The following is a 10,955-nucleotide window of genomic DNA, read 5'->3' on the forward strand; positions in this document are numbered from 1 at the left end:
TTCGTATAAAGACGGACTCGACACATGCACTGCAACCCCCCACAGAGACAGACATGTAGGCTTGGATGTCATATGAAACAAAGAGGCAGTGAGATAGAATTCTACGGCTGTCAGGACAGCTTCATGATAATTTACGAGCTAACTTAAAGTATATTTAGCCTGTTCGGCTGGGGCTGAAACGATCGTATACGATCGTGGATTATTATTGCTGACTGGTTTGGTGTGAGAGAAAAATACTGTTCTGGCTAAAAATTTACGATCGTTTACGACCAAACGAATAGGCCGATTGTTTTATATTTTAATAGAAGCTAAGACAGAAGCTAGTTCTTGATAGGAGCTAGTCTTATACACATATTTCAAGATTATATAAGGATGTTATGTATAACGTACTATTTATATTATGAGCTATATGTTAAAAGTTAGTACTATTAGAAAAGTTGTCTTTAAACTAGCAACTAGCTCGTTCTATTGAGCATAACCTCGGTTTGGTTTGTCGAGGAGTCGATGACCTCGTAGCACTGGCTTCCACTAGAAAGAAGACAGAGCACATACGATAATGGTTGATAGACTACAAAAGCAATACCTCGAAGCGATATGCTGATCTTTGGGAAAAAGAGAGATAGCGATGGGGCCAGGGGCTAAACATGACATTGTGTTTTGTGCTGTGAAAATTACAGTCTTAACTTATATAGATCAATATATATGGAGCACGTTTTCCAGTATACATCAACATTCCTACTGGCTGAGTTATAGCAACTCCAAGAGTCAATGTAAAGATAGATGTCAAATCCGGTGATTTAGCCATTATCTAAAATAGAAAACTCATCAAAACAATAGAGTACTACAACAGCCTATCTAAAATTTGTGTTTCTCTATATTTGAAATCGTCACGTCATCAGATTGATCTCTTGCACGACACCGAGGCCCATTTGGACATGCACGAAACCTAGGCTCATCATGGGCTCCTAGCCAATCAGCGCACGGGACTCGCCGCTAGTGAGCGTGATGGCAAGCGGGGCCAACTAGCTTTATTTACCCACCGAGAAAGCCGGGATACATGGCTGGGTATTTTATAATCTCAAAGACAATATATGTTGTAGGCCATTTTATGTTGCAAAAAGGCTAAACCAAACTCCATATTAGGAATAGCATCTCTCTTGGAGTTGCTCTTAGGGCTTTGTTTTGATACCAGAGCTAATTACAACTCCCTCCGTTCTAAATTATAAGTCACTTTGGCTTTTTTGGTTCATCTATTTTTGTTATGTATCTAGACATAATATTATATCTAGATGCATAGCAAAATAGATCTACCAAAAAAGTCAAAATGACTTATAATTTGGAACAGAGAGAGTAACTAGCTAAAAAATAGTTAAAATTAGTTCTAGTGCATCCAAACGAGAGGGCTAATAGGTAGGCTATTTTTTAGCCAAGTATTCAACTCCAACTAATTAGCTAACCTTAGCTAATTTTAAGCCTATCTAGTAAATAGCCTTAGCTCATCTAGATAGGCTCCAGTCTTGCTCTAATATTTCTCATCCCGTCGAGAAGATGAGAACATTTTGGCCCTGATTGGGGACACACAATGAAGGCTGCTGTCCACGACACCTAAAAATTGTTCCAAATTCAAAGCCAATTGTCCTTAGTTCCTTACACTCCTTTTTATCCTAAAAACTATACGATTCTAGTTTCCCGAGGTATAATTAGGTGAGAGGAAAAGTGACGCATGCGTTCCTAGTAAATTTCTATGCACACTCGCCCTGTATCAGTAAAAGCATTCCAATTATTGCACCTAATATACTACTCTATTCGTTTCAAGTTATAAGATGTTTTTGGGTTTTATAGATATATTATTTTTACTATACTTGGAGATATAGTACACATCTAAGTGCATAGTAAAAGTTATATATATAACAACTAAAATATCTTATACTTGAGAATGAAGTAGCATCTCCAGGTCTACATAGTTACATTCTTTTTTAGACATGGTTTGAAATATAGAATTACATATTTTTTTAGGACCGAGGAAATGTATTCTAAATCAAAACTAGGTAGTATACAATTCCAGTAAAAAAAAAACTAGACACGCAATAGTATTATGTCAGGAAATTATAGGATTGGACATAACACCTGGCGTAGGCCATCATCCAAGGCAAGTTCCCCTTCCTCTCGAACCAATCAGACGAGTAAAAGGGAGTGCCTCGTGAAGTCGTGATATCGTACTACACCAGCAGGTTGCCCAGCACACCACTACACCAACGAGACTGCTGCACCGCAAGGTTTCGCCGCAGAGGCGCAGACCGGCGGCGTCAGCTCTCAGCTGTCACACTCACACCCGAAACCCGCACGTGCCGTTGACCACCGCCATTTCCTCTCTCGGCCCAAACAGCCACCAACAAGACACGGCCCAGGCTCCCCTCCCTGCACCGCGCCCCATACACCCGCGCCCAATGACACTCTTCCCCGCCAACCACCCTTCGCGTCGCCCACGACCCGTCGTACACCCGGTCCTCCCTCCTTTGCTGACTTCGTTCCCCTCCCCGTCCCCCGTCCCCCGATCGCGCAGCTACGGCGGAACCCTAGCGACGAATTCCCTGCCGAATCGAGGATTCCAAGTAAGTTCTGCTCCTCCTTGCGCTCCATTCTGCCCCAATTTGTTCGGGGCCGTGCTGGTTCGGTTAGATCTGAGCATCCGGGCTTGCATCGTTAGGGTTGCGACCGAGGGGACCGCGGGAGCCGCATTCCGGGAGCGGATGATGGCGACCTGCCGCAAGATGGCGCGCGCCGACGTTGCCGAGCTGAAGCAGCGCCTGGTGAAGCGGCTGGGCCGGGAGCGGGCGGCCAAGTACTTCGCGCACCTCACCAGGCTGCTGAATCTGAAGCTCACCAAGGTGGAGTTCGACAGGCTCTGCGTCTCCACCATCGGCAAGGAGAACATCGCGCTGCACAACGCGCTCATTAGGGGGATCATAGGCAATGCTCTGTCGGGGGTGCCTCCGCCCAGCCGGCAGGCGGTGACGGGGCAGTCGGGCACCACCACCGCCCCGAGTGGGCAGTGCGTCGGCGTCGTGCTGCCGGTGGTGGGGAATGTGGGGGCAGTGCTTGATTCGGGTGATGGTCAGCTGGCGAGGGAGCGGGGGGCGCCGGTCGGGAAGGTGGTGTCTGTGGAAGATGGGGAGGAGGTGGAGCAGGTCAGGCCTGCTCCGTGCGTTCAGAGCCGGAGCCCGATAACAACGCCATTGGGGATTAAAGTCGCTGGCGGCAGTGGTATGAGGGTAAGGAGGAGGTTGGATGATCCAGTGGCGTCATGCTATGATTCTGGACATTTGCTGGATACGAGTTCTCTGTGCGAGGGTTTGCAGCGGCGGCTGCACAGCAACGGCACTGGAGTGACGGTGCAAGCCGTCGATGCTTTGAATCGTGGATTAGATGAGTTGTTGCGAAGGTTGATTAAACCGTGCGTGGATTTGTCGAGGGTAAGAGCCAGCAGTAGAAGAATTAGCAAAGTCAATGAAAGGTTTGCTGGTAGAATGAATTCGTTGCAACAACCAAATCAGGGTCACTGTACAACGTTGCAAGATTTTGCAGTTGCTGTGCAATCTGATCCACGTTTGCTTGGTCCGAATTGGCCCACACAAATCGAGAAGATACAGTCAATGTCATTTGGAGGAGAGTGATACATAGTAGCCTGTTATAGCTGATGAACTTCTCTAAAGGGGATGCTGTTTGCTGTCATTGAAGGAAATGAAGCGGCAGACCAACAACAGGGCTACAAAATCTGAGTATTGCAGTACTCACAAGCAAGAAATACCAAGGCCCAACAGGTGAACAAAGGGAGATGCAACGGACAGTGTAGCATAAATTCTTTCTTGGGAACATATAGCCCGTTGATAATAAATTGAAGAATCAATAGGGTTGGCTGATGTCCAGGTCAAGCTGAGTAACTCATCGACAAACATATCCTCAGCTCTTGGCACAAAAAACATGTTCTGATAGTATTAGAGATTTGTTGTGATGTTGTAATAGAGCATTCTCCCCTTATTACAGACTTAAATGGAATCATTTTTCGCAATGATCATAAATGATGCCTTCAATGGCTCATTGCTCCTGTACATTGTATTCAGATTATGGCAACGACCGCTTGCAATTAAGATAAAAGTTTAACCCTGTTGAAGAAATATATATGCTTTTTTTGCTCAATGTCTTCAAATTCTCTCCTATGACTGGAATGTAAATGTTCTAAACATGCACTCATCCAACTGAGCTACAGTTGCCAGGAATTATGATATGTACCTTTCTAAACGAATCAATTCCATGGTTCTCTGGACTGTTGATTTCACTCTCCTAATACTGTAGTTTCTTTTATTCTAGCATAGAAGAATTTCATATTCTGTTTTGGAATTTGTTTGCTTGAATACACTATGCACCTTGTTCTAGCATCCGTGAACTGTGGAACAGTTATTCAAATGTTTATTTGGTAACATTTTTTAATGTTTCCTTGGAGTAGGTATTCTTCTTTGTGAATTTTTCAGCACCTGGTACCATTCAAAGATTGCATCAGTTGTTTTGGGAACAAATGTCTCAGTTGAGTAATTTGGGTTGTATTTTGAGTTTTTGACACAAAACTTATGCTTAGTTTCTGTACATCCTTATAAAATTTTTCTTTTCCTGAGCATATGTTTCTTTTTATTATCTTACTGGAAGTGGTATAGACATATAGTGGCTGTAAAAAAATGATTTTACCCTCTTAGAATGGTAAGCTCGAGTTCTGACTATCCTCTTTTGTTGAGAAGCATGGTGCCTTTGTTGAACTTTTTGCTATGTTCTTAGCATGTCAGATGTGGTTATATACTTATATACTCTAATTTGATGATGTATTTTTCTTGCAATTGATGTTTATTTATCAGTTTTCTTATTCTTTGGCGTTTCCATATATCTATGATGCCCACTAGGAACCTTGGTAGCCACTAGCCAGGATGACTGGGCTGAATGCAACCAGGTGCATAATATCCTTATTGAAGCTAGCTGGAATCACCAGCTCAAATTAGGTTTGGTTCACAAGCAGTTTACACAGTTACACTGCATGTGAAATCCCCAAGTCCCTGCTGTCTCAGATCTAAGAACCGTATGTGGTTGAGAAATACTGTCCTTTTTTCCCTTTTCTTTGAGAGGAAATTACCTGAACTCTGATGTTTAGTATACTGGCCATTATCTCGAGATCTCGTACTTTTGCAGTTGTCTTGCAGGTTAGTGGTTCGTGGTTTGCATCTCATGCCCATGGACAGCGATGGAGATTCAGCAAGGTGCAATCAAACTTATTCACTGGTTGCTGAATTTGTGAATGCCATCTGCTGATTCATGTTGATCAAATCTGTGATGTCAAACTAGCACTCCTTTTCTGGAATGGATTCTCATCAAAAGAATATCTCCATTTTTGTCTGTTCTGCCAATTTACAGGGCTCTGGAGTCACAAACTTCTGTCTGTTCTGCCAATTTACAGGGTTCTGGAGTCACAAACTCACTGTCATGGAGTGCAGGATTTCTGGTTAGTGCTGCTTAAGCATAGCTTATGATATTTCATTGTTCCCAAGTGAGTAAACTAAGAAAGTTATGAAATAGCTAGATTACTATGTACATGGAAAGTTTTAAAATTATATGAGTGAATATTGTTCATGCAATTTATGGGCATTGGCTTGGGTTGATTCTGTTTTCTGATAGGAGCAGAATTAGAACAGGATATAATATTAGTGATTAACAATGGATTATGCTGCAAAAGGTGCCCCCTCAATATCGCAAAGGGATATGGTGGTCTCAGTTATGTCGAACTGTGTGAGCTTGCTCAGGCTTAAGAAAACACTGAAACTGGATTTCTACGAAGCCAATGTCAGACTTCATTGTCTCGCACATATAAAGTACAAAAGACGATTCCAAACCTTATTATTCGGGACAAAAGGTCCCCCCCCCCCCACCCCCCCCACATCGCACAAGGGAGAAAATAGAATAGTAATGTCTTAAGTTCATGATATCCTCTTCTGTTGAAGTATAAGATCTTTTTTGAACTTCCCCTGTATTTCTCTAAATCGATGATTTAATATTCCCGCAGATTTTTTTTTTACCAGCTCTTTGATGAAGTTTCCGTATAGATATGCTGCACCCAGGATGGCCAGGAACAGGATGACAGGTTTGGATGCAAACCAGGTGGAGAACATCCTTAATTCCTTATTGGAAGCTTGGGTTTGTTACTTCAGACTTGGTTTGGTTGACGAGCAGCTCGCACTGGCTGTGAAATGTTGACTGGACCTCCAAGTTTCTGCTGTCTCAGAACTCAGGAGTCATGTGAAGTTGAGAAATGTTGCCTCCCCCCTCTCTCCTTTGAGAGGATATTACCTGCATTACAATTTTCTAGTATTACCAGTCAGTTCCTCCAGATCTATTTTTTAAGAAGTTCTCCAGATCTAGTGCAAGGTGCAATAAAAATTCTTCACCTGTTGCTTAGCAAGTGGATGTCATCACTCATCAACCTATCCATATTGATTAAATCTTTTGTCAAACAAGCAGTCAAAATGTGAAATTTCTGGAATGGATTGTCAACAAAAACATCTCCGGTTGAGTCTTTGCCAGCCAGTTCGGAGGATTCACCTGTTCCCAATTGAGTAAATTAAAAAAAGTAATTATGAAATAACAAAATAACAAGCTTATTGTGTACGAGGTAACCTTGTTGATTTATATCCAGTGAAAATTACTCGTGCCATTTCTGGGCATTGGTTCAGTTTCCTTCTGTTTTCTCATGTACCCCACATCTCGAGTTATATCGATTCCGATCCGTTAGGTGGTCAGAATTGGAATAGAATATAGTAGTATTGTATGGCTCTGATTAGCAATGAATTGAACTGCAAAAGGTGCCGCCCAAAATCGAAAAGGCTTAAACAAATACGGTGGTTTCAGTTGTGCTTAAAAAAATACTGATATTCTGGGTTTCTACGAAGCCGGAATCAGATAGATAGATCTTCGTGTTGAGTGCTTAGAGTTAGTGTCTCTCAATGCCATGTTTTTTTGGTTTTGGCAATTTATCTTCTCCTCCTTCGCCTTCTCTCCGACGACGCTGAGAGGGCAAGGTGGAATCGTTTTCTTCATGACGACCCTATTGAAGATGAGGGCGACAACTACGATTTCAGCATCCTCACCGGTATGACGACATGGAGACTTTTATTTTCGGACTGCGACATCAAGGCGGAGATGGTGTTACCGCCATGGAATAATTTTCTCCGATCTCTTCTCCGTTTTATTGTAGTTAGATCTGGCCACGATGAATGACTCCTTATTCTTTGGTGGCAGAAAGAAGAAGAAGGAAGACACCGGAAAGAAGAAGTTTCTCAACTTCGCCTACATGAATGTTGGCCGTTGTTCGTTGGGCATCTGTTCTCAGGCCTTTTGCCCAATATTTGCCTGTGCGGTCATCCATACTGCAAAACGTTGTAAAGATTTGGTTTTGAGATATGGAGTTATTCACAGCGTGGATATAATTTAGATGAAAATCAGTTTCTGAATATTTGTGTAATCTAGAATGCTTGTAACGTGTTGATGTACCTAGCTATTATCTAATATAATTCTTCTTTCGTCGAAAAAAATCAGATAAATATAGACAAATGATAATTTTGAACTTATGATTCGAACAGGTGGGGCCCGGGCAACCAAATAACTTGTCGTTTATAGTTTCACACTTTATAAGATGATTGCTAACTTTGCAGCAACCAGCAACTCTATTAAAGGGCAAGTTTTAAATGTGCAGAATGAGATATTTAATTTACTTCCGGAAAAAAAGAAATATCAACAAATATTGCATGAGGTTCTTTGTTGTTCCCCCATCTATGTTTTTCTAGTGAATGTGATATGAGCACAGGCTTATTAGGCTATTACTATACTAAAATGTTGGTCCTTTTGACCATCTTATGTTTTCTCTATTCATGGAAAACAACATTTTCACCCCAAATCATTCTCCATATTATTAGTAAAATGATGCTTTAAGAATTTTTGTCTCTCCTTTCTTTTCTTTCTACTGACTAAATTGGGACGTAGTATAGTATTTCTTTTTTAGAAAGGCGGCAAGAGCTTTGACGTATTTTTATTATACGAGGGGTAGTATTAGTATTTCTGCAATAGGTATCCAGTGAAAATGTACTACAGACTACAGAGTTCAGACGTACTGTACATCGCTGCTAATATTATTCCCATAAAGTTTGTTTCGAACTTAGAAGAAACTTTTCAGTCAGTCTCGTGTGGAAAGTAGTTATTATCTGGGTCCAGTCCAAACACTCTTGACTCAGTTCACATTAAAAAAACCGTGTTTGTAAAATGTTCACACAAATGTTCCTTTCATATCTAACGTGTGTGCTGTGCACAACACCTCCGTTGGGTCCAGCCAGACAGTCTCGAGCTACACGGATTTGCCGCAAAACAGCGTACGTCAAGCTCAACTTGAGCTAGCCATCGCTTGGAAGTAAGAAACACCAGGATGTTATGCGCTGGTTGAGCCTGAATCTGCTTGACCGCTTGAGTACGTCAGCTGTAGAGAACAGAAGGGTGGTACTGAATTAGTGATCACCAACACCAGCTCCACTACTCCACATATCTTTTGTTTTCTTGCAGAAAGACCAGGGTGACTACGTACGTGCTATCCTCGTCTTCACACGCTCACTCCAATGGTTCCAATTGTACTCTAGCTGATACACCTGTACCTCGTCTCGTCAACGATCTATTTAGGAGTAATTAACAAAGGCAACGAACTAATCAAGTACGTACGTAGAACTACGACGAAGAAGATGGAGGGGGAAAATCACTTGCTAGGGTGAGTGGTATCTTTTTTGAAGAGGATTTCATTTGCACTGACACAAATCAAAACAAAAGCCTTCTTTGATTTGAAGTTATTTTTGTACATCTGGATCAACTCTCTCTCTCTCTCTGCACTTACTCCAAACTCTTCCTATGTACTCTCTCGCCGGAACGATCGTATCTCAATCTTCGCCGGGGGGCAGGCTCATGTCTCGAACGAGCTCCTATCCATGGAAGCTCGCTGTCTCCTGACGACCCCGACCCCGATCACGTTCGAGACTTTGGTCACGAATTCCTAAAGCTGGCGACCTTCGATCTTTTAGGAGCTAGAATCATCAGCAGAAAGGACGCCACCGTTCGTTCATCAGGCTGATGGGTATGCGTCGCTCAGAACGCGCAGCAGTAGTAGATGAACCGCCGCCACGCGTTCCTCCTCTTCCTGGCGCCGGCGGCGGCCGCGGCGGCCTCCTTCTCCGCCAGCGGGACCGGCCCGTCCGTCGCCCTCAGCATCTGCCACATGACGTGCACGTCGTGGTACTCGCACGTCAGCACCTCCTTCCTCAGTTTCCTCAGCCCTGCATTCATCAACCCATCCGTAAGTCGATGAGAATTGAGAAACGATCTGAGGGTCGATCGAAGTTTTACGATACAAAACAGCAGCGACGCCGCCACTTGGCGACGACGGTCGACGACTGAGAGGGAGGGAGCAGATGAGAGCGAGGCAGCTAGCAAACGTACCGGTCTTTCGCCGGAGGCCGAGGCGCGCGGCGATGCCGAGCCAGACCCTCTTCACCGGCACGGCAGGTTGGTCCATGCACATCTTCCTCGATCTCCTGCTGATTAATTTCTTGCCGGCGGCTGGATGATCTCCTCTCGTCGATCCTTGCCTCTCCTCTCGGTGTGTCCTTGCAGCTCTCACTCTCTCCCTGGGCAATATAATCCCCAAATCACTCTCCGCCTCCGCGATCCGCGCCACAGATCGAGAAGCCCTGAATGGGGAGAAGAAACCACTACTCCCGGCAGCTGCTTCCTGCTGAGGCGAGGCTGGTCAGGGCCGGCACCTTTTATAGGCGAGGCGGTAGCGGCGCGGGGGAGGGAGGGGGGCAAGGGAGATGCGCGTGCGATCCGGGGGCTTTTCGATCCGGGGGAGTCGGCGCGGCGCTGTAGTCCGATTTGGACGCGCGAGCAGCACGGGTTGGTCGCTGTCCGCGGCCGCGCGCGCCCCAGGTGTCGCTGTCCCCGGCTCGCGCGGGTTCCCTCGGGATCCTGGCGCCTAGCGGGATGCCGCCGCGTGAGCGATCCCACGGCTGGGGCGCGCGTGAGCTGGTACCTGCTCCGCGGAAACTCGGAAAAATGAGAGCCGAGGCCTTGGTTTTGGTTCTCAATTTTGCCTTTTCTTTCGTACGCTTGCAGGCCGAGCGCCGGAGGTGGAGTGAGGCCGTGGAACGGGCGGCGTGAGAGGTGTGATACGATCACGTTCTGATGTTTACAGCGCAGCCTTTTTCCGGTGGTGGAGTGAATCAGATTCAACGATCTGGCGAGCGAACCGGTGCCATTCATATACGACAACAAAAGTAGTTAAGAGCAAGCGTAGATATTTGATCTCGACCGAAAAGAGGCAGACGCAGGGGAAGCGAAATGATATTTGGATTGACTAGAAGAGTAAAGGATTACTGTACCTCATCGCAGTTCACATGACACTGCAATTTTACAAAATCCATAAATTTGTCGTGGACAAGCGCATTTTAGTGATATATTAATGGTGCTATCAGGGATAAAAGACATGCCGTGACAATCATGAAATCGCTCCGAAATTCATCATCCAGAGGCCACCGTTTTCTCAAACTGGCACAGTGCATACTCCCTTCGTCCCTTTTTAACTATCGTTCTAAATATACTCAACTTTAAACAAATATGTACAAAAAATATTAATATTATGATACATAATTAGTATCATCAGATAGACTGTTGAATGTATTTTTATAATAAATTTATTTGAAGATACAAATATCGCTAATATATTTGCAAACGTAATCAAATTTAATAAAGTGTGATCAGTGCGAATATCATAGTGATACTTAAAAAGACATATGGAGTAGTTTAAAGTTTTTTTAAAAAAAAAGCAATCA

At 44.1% G+C, this 10,955-nt stretch overlaps 2 protein-coding genes across 2 annotated transcripts; one reads left to right on the top strand and one right to left on the bottom strand.

Annotated features, from left to right (window-relative positions):
- Window positions 1-2,443: 2,443 nt before the first annotated feature.
- LOC136534487 (uncharacterized) lies at window positions 2,444-4,175 on the top strand. Its single transcript, XM_066526911.1, has 2 exons — window positions 2,444-2,612; window positions 2,708-4,175. Exon 2 carries the CDS (start codon window positions 2,751-2,753, stop codon window positions 3,672-3,674), a length of 924 nt encoding a protein of 307 aa, XP_066383008.1. The 5' UTR covers window positions 2,444-2,612; window positions 2,708-2,750; the 3' UTR covers window positions 3,675-4,175.
- A 4,716-nt stretch (window positions 4,176-8,891) lies between these two features.
- LOC136534488 (uncharacterized) lies at window positions 8,892-9,855 on the bottom strand. The gene is made up of 2 exons (XM_066526912.1): window positions 9,565-9,855; window positions 8,892-9,401 (listed from the first exon to the last, which is right to left on the bottom strand). Exons 1-2 carry the CDS (start codon window positions 9,644-9,646, stop codon window positions 9,214-9,216), a joined length of 270 nt encoding a protein of 89 aa, XP_066383009.1. The 5' UTR covers window positions 9,647-9,855; the 3' UTR covers window positions 8,892-9,213.
- Between the last annotated feature and the right edge of the window lie 1,100 nt (window positions 9,856-10,955).

This window comes from Miscanthus floridulus, unplaced genomic scaffold (genome assembly GCF_019320115.1).
Source record: "Miscanthus floridulus cultivar M001 unplaced genomic scaffold, ASM1932011v1 os_1979_2, whole genome shotgun sequence".
Taxonomy (NCBI): domain Eukaryota; kingdom Viridiplantae; phylum Streptophyta; class Magnoliopsida; order Poales; family Poaceae; genus Miscanthus; species Miscanthus floridulus.